At 36.2% G+C, this 19,328-nt stretch overlaps 2 protein-coding genes across 10 annotated transcripts in view; both read left to right on the top strand.

The window, feature by feature from the left end:
- LOC124426899 (four and a half LIM domains protein 2) overlaps positions 1–19,328 on the top strand; it is a 52,114-nt gene that overhangs the window by 26,434 nt on the left and 6,352 nt on the right. For 4 of the 8 annotated variants that reach the window (XM_046969117.1, XM_046969118.1, XM_046969119.1 and 1 more), the window contains 5 exons: positions 4,565–4,742; positions 5,428–5,661; positions 5,857–6,066; positions 17,592–17,792; positions 18,351–18,525. In XM_046969117.1, coding sequence (XP_046825073.1) covers positions 4,565–4,742; positions 5,428–5,661; positions 5,857–6,066; positions 17,592–17,792; positions 18,351–18,525 — 998 coding nt within the window. Of the gene's footprint in view, positions 1–2,509; positions 3,185–4,564; positions 4,743–5,427; positions 5,662–5,856; positions 6,067–16,049; positions 16,490–16,839; positions 16,981–17,591; positions 17,793–18,350; positions 18,526–19,328 lie in introns of those variants that run through there. The other 4 variants (XM_046969115.1, XM_046969120.1, XM_046969122.1 and 1 more) reach the window with 4 other exon arrangements.
- LOC124426900 (uncharacterized protein F59B10.2-like) lies at positions 10,718–16,348 on the top strand. 2 transcript variants are annotated; one of them, XM_046969124.1, is made up of 2 exons: positions 10,718–13,625; positions 15,826–16,348. In XM_046969124.1, exons 1-2 carry the CDS (start codon positions 12,099–12,101, stop codon positions 15,997–15,999), a joined length of 1,701 nt encoding a protein of 566 aa, XP_046825080.1. In that variant the 5' UTR covers positions 10,718–12,098; the 3' UTR covers positions 16,000–16,348. The 2 variants fall into 2 exon arrangements, with proteins under 2 accessions (XP_046825080.1, XP_046825082.1); XM_046969126.1 differs by lacking the exon at positions 15,826–16,348 and adding an exon at positions 15,284–15,815 and having other exon boundaries at positions 10,743–13,625.

The raw sequence follows: 19,328 nt of genomic DNA on the forward strand, positions 1-19,328 counted from the left end.
GTATTACGATTGTGCGCGCGCGTACGCGCGTACGAGCAAGCATGTACCATGCATAAGGAGTAAAGAGAGTATATAAATAGCGCTGATTCACATTGGAGACCGTGACCGAAGGAAATAAGAAAGCGAAAGTATGTATTTCGCGTCCACCTTGCGTTTACCCGGCTTATGTACATCGCATCATCTTCTTATTTCGTATTTTCTAAACGTACGACTAACCGAACTCACGTGGCTCAATTCGACGCTCGACGTTTACTCGACAATCTTTTTTCTCGATTATGCTACTACGGCTTTCTCTTGGAATAGACCGAATTAAAAAGAAAAAAAAAAGAAGAAAAAAAAAAACAGAAAACAAAATAAAACAAAAAAAAGAAGAAGGAAAAAAGGGAAAAGAATAACTTTCGAAATATTTCGACAAATTTTTGACATCACTCTCGTATATTTTATCTCGTTTATTTAATTAAAAAACATTTTAAATACGTTTATAAATGGTAATTATCTATTAAGAAATGAAGAAAGATAAAGCATAAAATATTTCAAATAGAAAGGTATAGACATTTACAAATATTAGATAATTACGATTAAGATAAGACGTAAATTATTAAAAGGAAAAGATAAATTTACCAATCATAAATGTTATCTCAAATAAGAAGACTGTACTTCCATATATGAAAACTTGATCTTAAGGAAATGGAACGAATACGTACATAGAGATAGAGAATAGGAAGAAGAAAAGATCTAGGATGTCGTCGAATGAAAATGCAATTTCGCAGTTTCCGTAGGACATAAGTGTCGTCGTCATCGTCGTCGTCATCGTCGTCGTCGTTTACCGATTCGTCTTCTCGCGTCAAAACAAACGATTCTCATTCGTTCGGAGAGCTTAATCCAGGCACGAGCGCAAGCGTTATGTGGCGTATCTAATTGGAGCTCTCTCCCTCCAATATTGCGTTGCATTTGCGTTGGAGGAAGATGCGAGAAGAAGAAGAAAAAGAAGAAGCTTTCGGCGAGAGGACGGTAAAGACATCGCGCGCGCACAAGACATTGAGAAAGAGGGAGGGAGAGAGAGAGAGATAGAAAGAGAGTGAATGAGAGAAAGAAAGATAGATAGATAGAGAGAGAGAGAGAGAGAGAAAGAAAGAGAGAAAGAGATGGATAGAGAGATGAAACGCGCCTGCGCTAAACGTAGCGGAGAAGCGCGCTGCTTCTCGTGCCACCCGGTATTAACTATAGGTACACACCTATCTACGTCGTCGTCGAAGCTCATGGCGCCAGTTTGAAGTACGCTCCTTCCGTGGATGCACTCTTCCGTGTCTCGTAAAACACGCATAATCGCATGCGCAATTTCCTTTGAATTTCGCGCCCCTTTTCGTCAGGTCTCTTTTCAAATCTCGCGCCTTTATCCTTTTCCGCGATAAACGATCTATCTAACGACTGGCTGTAAAAAAGATACTGTAAAGGAAGGATTTGGTGTGAGATCGTTTATCCAATCTATCTCTTTAAGATTTCTTTTTTCTATGTACGTGTGTGTCTGTGTGAATGTGGGTGGATGTGTATTTGCGTGAATGTTACCAGTTAATATAGAAACATTTTGAGATCGAATCGGATCGTATAATTCTTTGCTTTTTTTTTCTTTTCTTTTATTTTCTTTTCTTTTATTTTCTTTTCTTCTTTGGTCTCATTTCGTAGCTATTATCGAGATAAGATATAGTAAATGTTTATTTAATTATTAACTATTAGATAGCGTCTTTCATCTCGTGACAACATTTAGCACAGTTTGTTTTTCAGCATTGATTCCTGTTCGATTCTTATTTTTTGTGCGTATACAGTTAAGTGAAAAAAATATTTTGCGGGTGGTCAATAATAACATAGCTTAGAATTAACTTTTGGCAGGAATACTTAACCACAACTGATTGGTGCAATACCACACTGGTTGGTGCAATTCCACGACTGACTAATCGTGCTTCCTTACCTAGATGATTCACCTAAGACGAAATCGTCGCATTCCAGATAAAATCAGCGATCGGTCTTTATTTGATTAGTCTATTAACGAAGCACCGTGGCACCCTTGTGTTAGCCGATTGGACGCGCCCAATAATTACGTTATATACGTGAAATCTTTGAGCTCGTAAAAAGGTTTATTAAGAATTGACGATCGCGATTGAAATCATGTTGATCCTTGATTAGATCCAATTTTGTGAAATGTTTATCGGAAAAATTTCGAAGAAAATTAATTAATCAAGTATATGAATTGTTTTTTTTCCGACAATTAGATTCGTCAATTATCGTACGTATCAAACAACAGTTTCTAAAGGATTTCGAGGAGAAACTTACGATCGAAATCGTAGTGTGTTTAACTATTGTTATCTTCTTCTATGGTTCCTATCTTAAAAATAAGATTTATCAAAGAAATATCTTTACTGAATTTAGCAAGGTAGTACAATCCAATTTCGTTTGATGTGAAAGTCAATCGTAAGATTGCGTTGGACGTTAAATGACGTCCATCTTGGAAATTAGCAAGATCAAAATATGTTCGAGGATGGTCAAAAATTAATTTTCTCGATTCGTCGATCGATCGAAGGAAAATTATAAGAAATAAATTAAATGTGGATAATCGCAAAGGATGATGCGTAAGAGATAGGTTAAAATTAAATAGACGAGAGAAAATGAGCCCGAAAGGGCCCGGAGGTCAACAAGAGGTCACGATGACGGAGGTAAGGGTGATGTGCGTGCCCGAGCCAGGCGCGAAACCTCTCGTTTTAAGGGTGAAAATTCCGGAGCCGAAAATGAGAGCGATGAGTCCACCGATGAGTCGAGAATCTATGCGTGCGAGATGTCCTTCGATTTCGGAAAAGGATTTTTATAGAAAAGCTGTGTCTCTCGATCGTCGTGACAGATATACGACGTTATCCGGTGCTGAAATCGATCGTGGAGCTTTTTCTATACCAAGCTCTCTCGATCTCTCAGGATCGTGTAGGAGAAATCCTATGTTGGATCGAAGAAATCGTTTTCCGACTATATCAGGAGCGGAATTGAAACGAAGTCTCGCCATCAGCGAGGGTCATACCGAAGAGGATGGTTTGGATCTAAGTCTGGCGCCTTGGCCTGGCATGAAGTCTGCCTGCGTCAGGGTACTACATCTTTACTGTAAAGTCTTCGATCAGTTCGAGCTGTTCGAGCTGATCGTTAGGTAACTACTCAACGATCTTACGCTTACGCGTAAACTTAGAAAATTTCAATTGATCACGTATCTGTGTCCGTTCTCGTCGAAATTAAAAAAAAAAAAAAAAAAAAAAAAAAAAAAAAAGAAAAGAAAAAAAAAGATAGATGTAATCGCTGTTGTTCTTAACGTCCGATGATATTTCGTTAAAAATCACGTTCGCTAATAACGTAAGTTAATTTGTTCGTACGTCATATACGACCTTATCGAACGAAAAGAGTTTCCCGCGTCCGGAATAAGCCACTGCGTCGGAGGATTCCAAGAGAAGCAGCCCTTCCTGTCTTGGAATGATCGTATTTCTTTCGATCTTCGTGATCCACGAATAACCAGGAAGACCAGGTTAAATTTAACGCTTACCGCTTACTTGACACGTTATAAACCGTCTTTGATATATGATATATGTAGGTATATAGTTATTCCCCTACGGTTCTCCGCATTCACATATCTATGTTGCATCCACCTTTCCATCGACTTTTTTATATTATCTCGTAAAGTGTTCCATTTTCAAATCCTCATCGACAATAGCTTTCTATTATAAAAAGAAAGAAAGCAACCCCTTGCAATTTACCTCGTTCGCATGGCCTTCGTGCTGATATATCCGGAAAAGGGTGTGGTAGAAACGCGATAAACGTTCCCGACAAATGCATCTTTTTATACGTAGGAGTTGTATAAGTCGTAGGGAAAAAAGTCACGTCAATTTTTAAAGGGCATGAAGAGTTCTTGATTAGATATATGAAAAGCGATCGATACAGTTGCTCTCTAAGAATATGAATGTATATATATATATATGCCAAATACAGTATTATACAGAAAACTAATTCAAATAGGACATATGTATGATATGAATTTTTTTTATCGTTTAGATGTGCTAAAGTCACTTCTAGAATATTTTCTACTTAATTCTGGGACATCCTGTATATATTTATATATTATATGTCAAATTGAACTTAGTTTTAGTGAAAAATCAAAAACAAAGGTTTTTGAATCTGAAAAAATGATCGAAGGAATAAAAAAAGTTTATTTGTTTTTTTCTGGTACGATTAAGCGATTGTTAGTAAAGTTGTAGGCTTCTATAGCCTACGTGTATGGTAATAAAACTTGATTGGCAATTTCATCGAGAACGCGTCAACAAGCTACGCGAGTTTTCGACTTAATGAAAGAGCAGGAAACGTAAATGTTTATTGTTTGTAATATATCAGTTATGCAGGTCGTAATTAATAGAAGGGTAATGCTAAAAGTATCACGGATTGTTTTCCTTGAAAGAAATTATTTTATATCTATTTATATATTATCTATTAAACGATCGATTTTCGTGTTCTTATTTGACGTATTTTCGTTTGTTTCTTTTAGAAAGAATTGTACGAGTTGCAAGTGTCCTCGAGAGGATCATGATGTGTGTCATGAGGAATGGGCATCTGTTAGATCCCGATTGGGACTCAAAGCAGACGAATCGAATGGTCTCCCTGGTTTCTCTGATCCAAGAGAAAGAGGTCTAGCTTGGGCACCTCCTGGACTACCACCCCATAAGGTTATTATTTTAATTTTATTTTAGTAATATATGATGAATTTCGTTTGATTCATACGATATTATGTAAGATCAGATACCACTGTTATATCATTTTCAAGATATTTACATAAGTGAAAGATAATTTTAAATAGAAATATTGTGATTTAACGAACAATTTATGTTCTCCAGTATCCATATGCGAATGATCGAATAAGCGGACGAATACTTGGCATAGATCCAAATTCAGCTATTTTCTGTAAAATGTTCGTTTAAATATTACGTTGGTTAGTTCTGCTACTCCTGGCCTTTATCATCAAGACGACGGTGTTTTCTCGTAAACGTTTTCCGTTTAGTTTTCGAATCTCGTGAACTAACCACCGCTTATACTCTAGTTTGATGGCACTATTTCAAGAGATGCATTTACGATGTTTTCTAAACTCGTACGAGTTTTAAGCTGATTAGGGACTTGGCACAAATACGATCGTACAAATGGAGAGTTTACGTTTAGAGTTTAGAGTTTATTTTTTGGATCCATACATTTGAATACATCAATATCGTATTCACGTATTATATTAGCCATTTAGTGGTTAACTTGTAAATTTTACATGATAGTAGACATAAAGTTATTATTGACACGATCAAGTTTGTATAATTTGTAATTGTGTAAAATTTATAAAATCACTAAATACATTACGATCTCTTTCAGGTGGACGAATACTTTTCAATGTTACCAGAAATTTCAGTACCAAGGCTAGGTACTCCTGGCGAACGACACAGAGATCGTCAGTTAGCTTTCCAACTTCCTAAACAAGACTTGGCAAGAGCTTACTGTCGTTATCTCGATCTAAAACATGCTTCCAGCGCAGATGATTTCATGGCTGCGAGAAATGAAATAGCTTTGGATATAGGAACAGTCCAAGAAATTGTTGAAGAAGGTTCGGTGAGTACATGATACGTATTTGTGAGTATTTGAAAAGAAAATAAAAATAGGCCAAATCAATAAAGATAAATGATAATAAAAAATTACGTCGTAAATTAGAATATTTCGTTTCGTCTTTGATTTGATTTGATTTTCAATCCTCTTCAAAATAGTTCCGAGTCGCAGATGGTTGAAATAATCGTTGTTCTATTACAGTGTTGTGGGGCTTGTCAAGAACCCCTAAAGTATGGTAGCCTCGCCGTATCGGCGAGTAAATTGGGACTACTTTATCATCCGGTGTGCTTTCGATGCGCTGATTGCAAAGAACTCTTGGTGGATCTTGCTTATTGCTTACACGAAGATATGATATTTTGCGAAAGACATTATGCCGAACAATTAAAACCTCGATGTTCAGCTTGTGACGAAGTAAGTATGTGATATATATGTATATATATATATATATATATATATATATATATATATATATATATATATATATATACATATATATATACATATATAATATATACATATATAATTCTTATAATATACAATTTTGAATGAATCATTAAAAAAGTTATTAGCTCCGTCAATTCTATTAAATGAAAATAGATGCAATCATTTTGAAGTTTTTATTGAAATAATAAAATATGTAATGTTAAGCAAAATTAGTAAATAATAAGACGTAATTAATAATAGAGTAAAGTTACCATCGAACGATAATCAATCGGTAGTTAAAGTAGGAATCAAAAAGATTCATATGATCGACGGAGATTGTACCTATTGAGATCTTCCTTATCGACGGTAACACGTTTTGTTGGAAGCGGTCGATTTTGAATCTAGATAAACGCAAAATCTTTTTATAGTATCAGATATTTGAATTGAAGGTTGAACAAACTCGAATATGCTATTAGAATTTACTTTTTATTTTTAAATGTTTAACCAGGTGCAAAATTTTTTGAATAATTTTTACAAATTATAATTTATTATTAGGTATATTTCTATAATTAGCAAATTAATGCGATCGTAAACGTTTCTTAAATGTTTACGCCATGATGAATCAAAAACCTGATTTATTAAAGCTACTTGGATCAGTTTGGAGAATTTTTCTTGCGTCGTTGACATTGCTTTCGAGCGCGGGAAACCTGAAATTCCGGCGCTGACCTAAATACGATGATCAAGGAGAGATCATTAATCAGGTGTCTTTTTCGTTGCGGTTCGTTTAATTTATCTTTCGTAAATCAGGATTGTAATTTTACTTATAATTATTCATTATTACATAATACACGAAAATACACATCGTTAATATCGATTAACAATAAGATTTCAATTTGACGATTAAGAGAAATAGGAAAATTTGGTACATATTTTCGAAATATTTGGAACATAATGCTATTACGAATTGTACGATTTTGCTTCGTTGTTTTCTACGACGCAATGACTGGCTCGCTTTATTTAGATAAACGAAAATAGCGATCTAAGGAAAGGTGGAAAGAACAAGAATATTATACTCGATCATTCGTCACAAAATCGAGCAATGTAAATTACATATATAGAATGATCCAACTTTGTTTATTTACATGACGTAAAATTTAGAAAGATACATACAGTGAGTCATAGTAATTTAAGAGAAGCTTTTTCTAGGGTCAAACGAAGTTCGAGTTCATCAAAGAAATGAATGTGATAAATAAAAAAACAGTATATTCAGAATTCAAGGAAAAATTTTTTTCTGTAGTAGTAGTAGGAATAAAAAAATATATTTTTCATACTTTTTTCTTTTTTTTTTTTTGTCCAAATCGAGTATATAATTTGAACAAAAAAAAAAAAGTAAGAAAAGAATAGAAAGAATAGAAAGAATTTTGAAAGTTTTTTATATACTTTCTATAATTCATTAATTTTTCCCTTGTATTTATTGAATAATTCAAAACGTTTTGCATAATTGAACGAAAGTATATAATTCAGAATTTGTGAAGGTGTCCAGATATTCTATGACTCATACTGTTTGATAAATAGCGACATATTCAAAAATATATATCTACCACTCAAATAATTCAAAGCTTCGGTTTTGCGCCATACTCTTGGCATCATTCGAGTCCCGCAGACTTTTCGTAAGAGATATTTGAGATTTCGAAATCCGAATAGGAAATATACGTTCGAGGAATGGTTTCCTTCGAAATGAAAATCTAAGCGAAAGCGTTAATTTGGTTGCAAGAGGTCGGTAATCTATTTTGACTTCGTGTCGAAGCTCCCACCACGATCTCGGCCTATCCAGAGCCTAACCCGTTCTCGTCTTTTATTAGAGCCAGTCATCGAAGGTGCACGATTCTCGTACAATCCTCTACAATAAACTAGACCGTTCTAACGAACTCTCTCTTTCTTTCTATTAACGATCGAATAAGTTGATTACATCGTGGAACGCGTTTCGTCGGATAAACAAAAAAAATCCTCTTTGACAATTGAAAAAGTAACGAAGTATAAAAGACTTTTTTCTTATCCCTTTGATATTTCTCAACGAAAAGATTTGAAGACGTATACATTTTGGTAAGTAATCGTGTAACTCGAAGACAATTTTCAAATACGATTGAAAATTTCTCTGTGAAAGCACGATAGATAGACCGTACAGCTCAGTCTCAACGATGTTCTGAGCTTTCGACCGAGGAAGAAGCCGCCTTTATACAAAAGCAAAGCGTACCAATGACGTAATTTACGCTTATAGTTTCCGCTTAAAATTCTAACGGGTAATCTATTTTCGATTCGCCGTTGTGCGAGAAGGAAACGGCGCTACGTGAAATCTTGTCCTAAGCCTAAACGCAAAAAGATTGCAAATAAATAGAAAGGATTTTCCAATCTTAAGTTTTACGTAGAAGAGTATAGAGTATAATATCGAAGGATTAAAATTGATTTATAGTTCGTGCTACTTATTCGTTGCCAGTGATACATTACTGTAGACATTTGGATTTGACGTTTCATATACAACATGCCGAGTAATAAATTTGCGAACTTCTTATCGTTCGCATGTTCTCTCGTCTCTCCTTTCAATGCGAGTTTAAATAAGCTCCGCAGGCAAGGAGAATACTATAAATCCAAAAACGTTCATCGAGAGAAAACTTTTTTTCTTTTAAATAATTATACTATTTCGTTAGAGTAGATTGTCATTTATGATCACATAAGTGTAATTTAATCATTCGTTCGTTCGGACAGGAGAATAATTTCGACACGAAATTGAGTCGTTTTTCATGATCAAACTTGTTCAGTGTCAAATTTTGCAGGCTATATATGAATGAAGTAAATCTGGGTCGAAGCAAGTTTCGTCCTTGAATATAGTTTTTAAAATGAGGAATTACTCGTTCATCGAATAAAATGTATAAACTTAAAATAAAAAAGTTCGAAAAGATAAAAAAGATAGAAGAGAAAAGTTAGCAAATGTTTTTAGGATCGTATTATAGTGGAAATGTTTGGATGCATGAAATGGAAGAAGGTTGAATCAGGTGGAATTGGTTTGGAGCCCGGTAGAACCAGGTGGAGCTTGGTGGAACCAGGTTCGAAGTGTTCGTGTAAAGGAAGGTCGTCCTACGCGGTGGTAGCTGCCGCGGCTTCGCGGATCTAATTCGGTCAGCTGAAAAGGGGCTTTAAAGATTCGATGGCACGCTTTTCTTCGACCGTGGCATGCTCACGTTCGATCATCGACGGAAATAGCGTTGGCATTGTTCCGTTTCCCTCCAGAAACGTCTTTCATGGCAAGGAGGTCGACTAATTTCTACCTTTCTTCAATGATACGCCGTTTAACCTCTTAAATCATCAGCTATGGGATTTTATTATTATTTTTCTTTTTTTCTTCTCTTTCTTTTTTTTTATCTTTTTTTTTTTACTATAAGGCCATCTTCCATAGAAATTATTATTGTTCGTGAAGTTCATATGAAAAAAGTAGAGGGGAAAAGCATTTTTTTCAGCCATAGTTGTTATATTCTTATAATCGTCGAAAATATAATAAAATTTTGAAGATTCCTAGATTCGTGTAGACGGACACCTGGCGCCTGTCTTAATTACTTGCGTTGTCCGAGCAAGCACGCGGAAAATCAGATAATTCGAGGAATCTCTTTGCGTGTAAAGCAAGTAGACGGACACGGCGAAGCGCCGATTTATTTTCGCTCCTATTCCGATAGGCCGTTGAGGATGCGTTTATTTTTGGCGCCAGTCATAAAAGTACTCCGGAGCGGACGAGGATCTTGCGGCCACTCTTTCCTCTTGTCCCGTCGCGTCGTCTTTTCTTTCCTTTCTTTTTTTCCTTTTCTCTTCTCTCCTCTCTATTCCTTCCTTCATCTCATTACTAATTTCTCACGAGTAAGCAAAAAGTTGATTCTTCGAGGATTCCACAAAACTCGTTTCGTTTCGTTTCATTTCGTTTCGTCGAAGATTTCTCTTATTCAATGTTAATTGATTTTCTTTTTTCTTTCATTTTTGAAGGCTTCGAAGTATTTAATATTTATTTAAAAATTGCAAATAATATAATATGTGAAAAGGAGATACGACGATTTATTCGAAGATTTCTTAAATCGCTTTACATAATTTGATGATTTTTTCTTTTTTATTCAATGTTAAATAAAATATTTTTTAGAAGGCGCAAAATAATATTAAAATTTAATATTAATTAAGAAAAAAAAAGGGAAATTATACGTATGATATAATGTAAAAAAAAGAAAAGGTATGAATTTTACGATAATGTTAGGATAGAAAAATCTAAATTATTTCTCAATGGGATTCCGAATGCTCATAAATAATTACTTTTCTCCTAAATTCGATCGATCAAGAGGCATAAATATAGATCATCGAGAGTTCGATAAGCTCGTTCGTACTCGTTTCGATATCTTTTTGGATAGTAGCCAGAACAGTGTACCGCGCGCAAAGCGCGTGTCGAGGATCCTCCTGATGATGAAATCATAAGCCATGAGGTAATGGAAAGAAGATCTATTGTATGACGCAAAAGAAAGAGAAAAGGATGTTATTTAAAAAAAAAAGAAAAAAAAAAAACAAAAAAAAACCTGTCTTTAAATATTCGATTCGTCGAGATTTTGCAATCGCTTCAAGATCTTTTTAAAATGAAATTAAAAAAAAAAACTTACGATGGAAATTAAAAGATCGATCGATCGATTCTTAATCATGTTCGCTGCGAATGATCGTATTAAAGACACCAATTTATTCGTCCAGGGTTATTCGTTCTAAGTATAGAATTTAGCCGCATATAGTGGATCCACGTCGTCGCGGAGTCGACGCGACGGCGGCGGCAAGGCAGAGAGGAGAAGCCGAGCGTTCTTTGCTTTCCGCTCGCGGAAATAAAACAGTTCTTCATCGGATACGCTCGCACGGATAAGCTGTCGATAATCTCGGGTTTGACAACCCCTATTCGGCTTAGCTCTCTCTCTTTCTCTCTCTCTTCCTTCCGATCTATCTCTTTCTTGTATCTTCCTTTCTCTTTCAGAGCAACGAAAACTATCCAGAGAAACTTGTGACACGATTGGCCACGTATATCTGTTTGAGTTGTTAAAAAAAGAGGAACGGAAAGAGGGGGAGGAAGAAAGAGAGAGACTGAGATAGATAGATAGATAGATAGAGAGAGAAAGAGAGAGAGAGAGAGAGAGAGAGAGAGAGAGAGAAACAGACAGACAGACAGAGAAAGAGAGAGAGAAAGAGAGAGAGAGAGAGAGAGAGAGAACGAGAGAACGAGAAGAGTATCAGAAAACGTGGTCGGAGAGACGAATACGTGGTCCGTGTTACGTAGTGGACATAAACCAAGTCTAGCGTGGGTGTCTTCTGCTTCTCAAGGATTACGTAATCTCGTCTCTTTCTTTTGCTTACGTCAGCTATCTTGAAGATCGCGGACGACGAAGACGATGAACGAAAAGGATCTTCCGTTTCGTCTCTATCAGTCTTATCTTTGGATGATTTATCAAAGAAAAATCATCGAATTTACGATGCCATGTGATCGATCCGTTTTGAAAAATACATTGATACGTATTTTCAGAGTTATTATATTTTCCTGAAAAATCTAGATGATCTTTCTTGTGATCACGATTGGAACGGCTAAGATCGAGCAACGAACGAACGAGTTCTTCTCTTCGATCGAAGAAGATTTATTTGAAGCTGAATACTTCTTTAGCCAGAAATTGGTTGGAGAACGGGCATCGATGTTAAAAGGAACGAACGACCGTGTGCCAATAAAATGATACACGACTTGATCTTTCGCGGAGTGTTTAACCGATTTTAACCTCGTTGTGCAAGAACTCCTCGTATATAAAGGATTTTATTGAGAAATCTCGCTTTTGCATTTGATCTTTATTGTAGTAAGAGATCGGTTAAAGAGTAAACGTTACAACGATCGAAGATATCGATATCTGAATGGCGAGGCACGTTCGAAACGATTAATTCAATCGAAGATCGAACAGAGAAAATTCGTCGGGAAAATGGGTTTGCTTTTGTCGGTGCTCGTTGGTTGCGTTGGAGTCCTTGAATTGTTAACGTGCCTTAATCGAGTATCCCATCGTTCGATCATTTGGATCGATCCACCGACAACATGTCTGTCTTATCACGATCGTCCTCAAGGTGGATTTACCATACATGATTCTTTATGTGGTATCGGTCATTCGAGAGATCTTGATTTATCCTCTGGTGCCAAGTACAAGTTGGAAAATCTTCATGAATATAGTTTGAGAATACGAAGTGAACTTCGATCCAAGGATCGAACTTTCGATGGTAATACTCTCTCAGATTGTAGCACTACGGATCTTTTGGCTAGATCGGAATCAAAAATTGATCCTGATTTCGAAAGTCTCTCGAGAGAGTTCGATGAATCTACTGAGATTATTACATCTACGCTCGCGGAAAAATCAGAAGAATATTTTAGAGTATCGACGCCGATATCGATTATTGCTACTACTCGAAAATCGGAATCGGAATTGAGCAACGAATCCGACATATCCTTCGACGAGGATATTTTGGAAAAGCGTGTAAAAACGAAAACGTTCGATGTTTCGCTAGTTCGAGATACAACAAGGTACGAAGAATCTCCCTTATCTGGAAATGAATCCGATTATGAAGACACATCGATATTAAAAAAATTAATTCAAAGGTCAAAATCACCGGATGTTTCCAAAAAATTTGATAGCATAGAATCGTCAAAAATTGATACGGAAGTCGATAAAAATCGACAATTGTTAAAAAAATCTAAAATCAAGCCATCGACGACAATCATTCGAAAAGCAACGAGATTGAAATCGAAGAACGCGGGGATTAGCAAATCTGCGGAAAATCTTAGTACAAAAAAATCTAAGAGACAACGCGAACCGGAGAGACGTAAATCAGATATATCTGTACAAACGTCACGTAATATTTTGAAAGACGAATGGACAAACACGTCTCCTCCGGGAAGTCCGAGTTTATCCAGATCTGAAAGCAGGGCTAGTGTTTCTGTTCAAGTACAAACGAGTTTTGAGGAGGGACCATTCGTTGAAAAACTCGAAACTGTGGAACTCCAAGTGGAGAATCCTGCATTGGGTTTATCCGAAAGTAAACGAGACTTATATTCTCGTGAGAAACGTGCTAAAAGTTCTTTCAAACGTAGAAGATTTCGATCAGCTTCAACCGAGACTACAAGTACCGACGATTGTGCCGATCCTCATGTCATCGAATATGCCATTGCTTCCGTGGAGAGGTCATATAATCAGGATCATTCGAACTCCTTGAAAATATCCACTTTTGAGGAAGCTAGTAGAAACGATTATGGGAGGGTCAGGGACATCATTTTTGAGACAGAGTCGACAACCCGAAACGATGGAGGAAGGGAGAAGAAGGAACCAGTATTATTCTTCAAGTCGATGTCCTCTCTCGAGGACGACGAGGAATACATCAGCGCGGAAGATGTGAGTTCCATCCACGGAAAAGGACACATTGAATACACCACACCTGACACCGATCGGAACAAAGCTTTCTGGGTAATCCGATGTATAGTAGTTAGCCTTCACGAGAAATACAAAGAAAGAGAAAAATAGATAAGTAGATACATAGATAGAGAATTGTTTGTTGTCGTCGACATCGAAAATGATACGTACGAGCTTCTTCCCCTTGAATTTCACGAGAACAATTTCTTTCTTACGCAAAATAAAGCGTATCGGATTCTCGATATTCTGAAACATCGCGGTATTTGGAGATACAACTCCCACCTCTTCTTTCTCGGTCGCGTTCATGGTCGCCGCTGGTGGGCCAACTTACGCCTACTCTGTGTATTCATATTCGTCATATGATTTAGTCCTCGATCGAAATATTAATGTTTCATCTATACATTTAGGTCTTCTTAATTAGATTGTAATTAATTCCGATAACATTCATTCCAATGACGATGGACGATCGAAATTCGAATTGAAGCTCGATTCGAATGTATCGATACGCACACTTGAAAGTTTCTTAAGGGTAATAAAACAAAAGGTGAAGGTATATTAACAGGAAAATAAAATAAAATAAAATAAAATAAAAAAAAAATAAAAAAAGGAATAGAAAAAAGGTATTTAATATTTGCACGAAATGGTCGCGATCTTTCTTGCGGCGTTTATTGGTGCCGTGTGCCTCGTGTAGGGTCTCCCAAAATATCAATCTCATACTCGTCTGCAAATAATATACGTATATATCGCGCATAGAGCTCGACATTTACAGGAGGAGACGAGGATACCGCCATTGCCGGCATCGTCGCCATCTCGCAGCGTCGTCTCGAGCGAAAATTTTCATCGACGAATCTCTTTTTGGGTCGAACAAAGTTTTTTTCTAAGATATATTTTTAATCGACCTACTCCTGTGCATCTTTCTCTCTCTCTCTCTCTCTCTCTCTCTCTCTCTCGCTCTCTGTATCTATCTCTCTCTCTTTCTTTCTTTTCCTTTGGTTCAGATCGGATTAAATTACACATTCTCGTATCTTTCCCTCTCGTCGAAGTTAAGCGACTATATTACGTTATTACAACAACATTTTTTTTTCTCTCTCTCAGGAAACAATCATTCGAACTCGAAGTTTATTGCTCTTTCTCGTCGTAACAAGTTTTGTACGTTCCGATAAAATTCGATAAAGATAGAGAAAGATTCGAAGGAGTAATAGTGAACGAAACCGCGTGGGTGAACGAAGATATTGGTGATGTGTGAAACATTCCGACCCAATTACCGTATTTACTCCTTTTTCTATTTTTCAACGTGATTCTATTTTCCGCCCACCTCGCCCCCATCGAGTTGGGGAACCACCTGTTTGGCAAGTGATCAAAACGTCGCTGGGGTCGACGATGTTCTTCGAAACTTTCTTAACGAAAAAATCTCGACGAAATGATCGTTAAATTTAGATGTTATTCGTATATCTCTTTCAATTCCGATTCTCTGATAAATTTGTTTTTTTCCACGGTAGAAATGAGCCATTGAGATCAAGGAAGAAGAAAAAGAAAAACAGAACGGACTAATTTAACATACACACATTCGTTTCTAAATGTCTAATGTCTACGTTGATGAATGAAAATATTTCTTTTTTCTCTTATTTTTTTTTTTTTTAGTTTCAAGAAATTATAAATGAAACTGTCATATTATTTCAATAGGTATCGATCCTTGTAATTAATTATTACAGATGTAATTTTGAAATTAAAGAGACCAACTAAAGAAATCCATTCTCCCAAATAGACGATTACGATTTCGTATATTTTTCCATTGATACTTCTGTCGTGTAAACGCAAACCAGATGCGTACAAGCAGTTTATAGCAACGAAACGAATCTCCCGTTTCGAAGTTAGATCGACAGACACCATTAGTTCGCGAGATCTATTTAGAAAGTTTTCTCGATCGGCGAGGATCAAAAATTTAAGAGTCAAAGTCAAAGACCTTAGAACGGATTGAAAAGTTTAGAAATGATTTTCCTGTGAAAGAGTGAAAGAAAGAAGGATTAAAAAAAATCGTAAGGGATGACAAGAAAAAAGGGGTGGTCGTGTGTCTATAAAACAAACGGAAACAGAGTAAGGGATAGAAAGAGGTGATGAGAGAAACGAATGGGGAGACGTCGTCAAGTTTTCAAGAGGAGAGAGAGAAAGAAAGAAAAAGAGAGAGAGAAAGAGAGAAAGAGAGAGAGAGAGAGAGAGAGAGAGAGAGAGAGAGAGAGAGAAACACACATCGTAGAAAAGTTGCACCCGGCACACTGCACCGAGGATTGGTAGGAGCGTCCGGCCAGTGAAGGAAGAGGAGGAAGAGGAAGAGGAAGAGGAGAAGGAGGGAAAGGTGTCCGAAAGAGAGGAGGGAAGAGCGCGGTGTTTCTGGAGTCGTCGGGACGCCCAAAATAGCGTCCCGATATGATGACGCCCGGAGCAGACCGATCCTAGATTTCAGTCAGTTCGCAAGCTCGAAAGCTGCTGGGCACAACGAGCGATCTCGCGACTCGCGACTTTCGATTTAAATTTTCGATCGATACGAAGAAAACAATTTTTCTTTTTCCTACTCTACGACGTTGTCTTCCCTCGTTTTCGAGACTTTCATCTCGCTCTCTATATCTATCTCTATATTTATCTTTATTTAATATCATATCTTTATAAAAACTCGTTCGCGTTCAATCTCGCACGAGTTTTTGTTGGGAAGCTTTTAAGGAAAGAATTAAAACACAGAGATAGAAAAAAAGAGGAGAAGAAAAGACAATGGCGGACGTAGATAGTCTAGTGTATACGACCACCGAGCGCAAGGTTCGCAAAGTGAAGAAGACGACAAAACGTAGGGAGAGCCACGATCAGAACGCCGAGGTCACGATCACCGAGATCGACAGCACGCAGAACAATCATCATGCCATCGAAGAGTATGTGCTGGCTGATGATAACCTTCTTTCGTTCTTTCATCCCTTACGATCGATTCACTCGCGATTTATCCTTTGACCGATCGCATAATTTTCATTTAAATCACACAATCTCTTCAGCTTTAATCATGAATGATCAAAAGAAATTTTTATCTTCCTTAATCACTTTTTCTTATCTTTTTTTCGTATTTGTGTATTGTTTTCGTGTAAATAGTCAAAATATTAACTTTACCTATTTCACCGTCATTATCTCTTTCAATGACTTTTTCATCTTCCCTTCTGATTGACATTCTAGATTACATAATTACATTTTACATTTCTTTGATTTGTTTGCGAGTAACAAAGAACATTTAATTTTCCATTATACTTGATATTTAAATTTTGAAACAAAAATTGATAACTTAATAAATTTGCTTGAATACGTAACAAAATTTTTCAATAAAAATTCGTGTACAAACATACTCAGCCAGCACATACAAGGGCACTTATCCAAGGTACTTACATATATACATATATACGTATACCTGGTAGGGCAAGATTATAGTGTACTGGAATTTTTCGAACATTGTATATATTCACGACGATTGTAAATGTGCCTGTGACGACGAAAAATAATGTGCGAGACTCATTATTTTTTCTTTTTATGGAAAGTATACGACGAATAAGAGAGAGACACGATAATCAAAATTGCGTCGTAGGATAAATTGACTCGCTTATCTTTGTAAACTCGACGCTATCGGTGGATATTGTCGAGAACGTCGATTAGGACTCTCTCGTTTAACAATGTTTAGCAATGGATTTTTTAAAGATGCTAAACGCCACAAGTTAGGAACGGATTCACAGAAAATTTCGGAAAAAAAATATTTACAATTTACATATAAGAAATACTTATAACTAATGTCACAGACATAATTCGAAAAAACTGACATATATACACAGATATTATTTTAACATTATTTTAATGTCACAGATAAAATTTCCATGACCAAAATATTCACAACAGAATTATTTTTGGAGGGATGGGGTGGGAATTATGAAAAAGAAGAGGAGATTATGAAAAAATAAATGTAATTGATTAATAACTCGTTAATTTTATTCGTTGCAGTTGATTTTCAGTGGCGAGTACACGAAGGCGATGAACAAGGACTGGCACAGTGGACATTTTTGTTGCTGGCAGTGCGACGAATCCTTGACAGGACAACGTTACGTTCTCAGGGACGAGCATCCTTACTGCATCAAGTGTTATGAGAGCGTTTTCGCTAATGGCTGCGAGGAGTGTAACAAAATCATTGGTATCGACTCGAAGGTGAGAGAGAAAGAGAGAGCTTACATATTACCTCGGTTCTTTTACTTCTTGTCTTTTTACGTCGCAGTCGTGCGCAAAGGACAAGGACGACGAGAGAGAAAGAGAGAGAGAGTGAGTGAGCGAGAAAGATAACAACTGTTAATGAGAATGATTCAACCGTCGATGACGTCACAAATGTCGTCTTTTTTTTTTTTTTTTTTTTTTTTTAGAGAAAGGAAGAGAAATAGCTTATAAATTATTAAATAATATAACACGGAAAATGCGTGACAGAAAATAATAATCTTTATCCGATCAGTAATAAAGCGAGCAAAAAAGTCACGATTAACAAGATTGAGAAATAATCTCTCTGTGTGAGTCGAGAAGTTTAACGTTTAAATAAACGTAGGCGTTAATTCGTTCATTCCTCGAAATAGAAACAACTTCGTGTTTGCTGCGCGTCATCTTTTATTTCTTCTGTTTTTTCTTCTTCTTTTTCTTTTTCCTTTTCGATAATACCTACATACATACATATGTGCCATCTGAAAATAATTGTAAAAAATTGTATGATCCTTTTCGTAGGATTTGTCTTACAAGGACAAGCACTGGCACGAGGCTTGCTTCCTTTGCAACAGGTGCAGAGTATCCTTGGTGGACAAACAATTTGGAAGCAAGGTGGATAAAATTTACTGTGGCAACTGTTACGACGCTCAGTTTGCTAGCCGTTGCGATGGATGCGGTGAAATCTTTCGTGCTGGTACGTTATTTTAAATACTTCGATAAAAAAAAGATATATATATATATATATATAATAGAATTGAAATCTTAATAAATGGTAAGAGAATGAGCAAAAAAGTCCTAATTCGCACGTGCGCCTGATCGATCGATCGATCGATCGTATGTGACCTTAAGACCACACAACGATTTGCGACATTGGATACGATCGAAGGATAGAAAGAGAGAGGCGATACGTATCCCATATCCTGTAAGGTAAATCTTATTAAGGTAACCAAGTCAAGGTCTTAAGCACAGACACGAATCGTGATAATAATCGTGCATCGTCGAGAGTATGAGAGAGAAAGAGAGAGAGGAGGGAGAGGGAAGAGGACTACTCCTACGCTTGTATCTAACTTATTGGTATGCGTGTAGTATATGCACACGCGTAAGTCCATATACAGAGAGAATTTGGATAAAACTTTATCAAAATTATTTCGCATATGATCTATTTATTAAATATTTTATTGATAGAACGAAATTGAAATAATCGATAGGAATCGATAGAAATTAGGAAATTGTGAATAGTTAGTGAGGAGAGTTGTCTAAATCATATATTTTTTATTTGATACAAATCTTTACACTTTAGTAAATTACAATTTGTATAGATCTATTTAGACAGATCTATGCAATCTCGTATGCCATTTTATTTTACATTTGAAAAACATCAGATAAAATCGTATTAGTTTATACTACATTTTTATAAAATTAAAATTTCTAGCCTATACATTTTGTTATTATTATTTTTATTTTATTATTATCGTCATAAATTTGTTATCGATATTA

This window comes from Vespa crabro, chromosome 9 (genome assembly GCF_910589235.1).
Source record: "Vespa crabro chromosome 9, iyVesCrab1.2, whole genome shotgun sequence".
Lineage (NCBI taxonomy): Eukaryota > Metazoa > Arthropoda > Insecta > Hymenoptera > Vespidae > Vespa > Vespa crabro.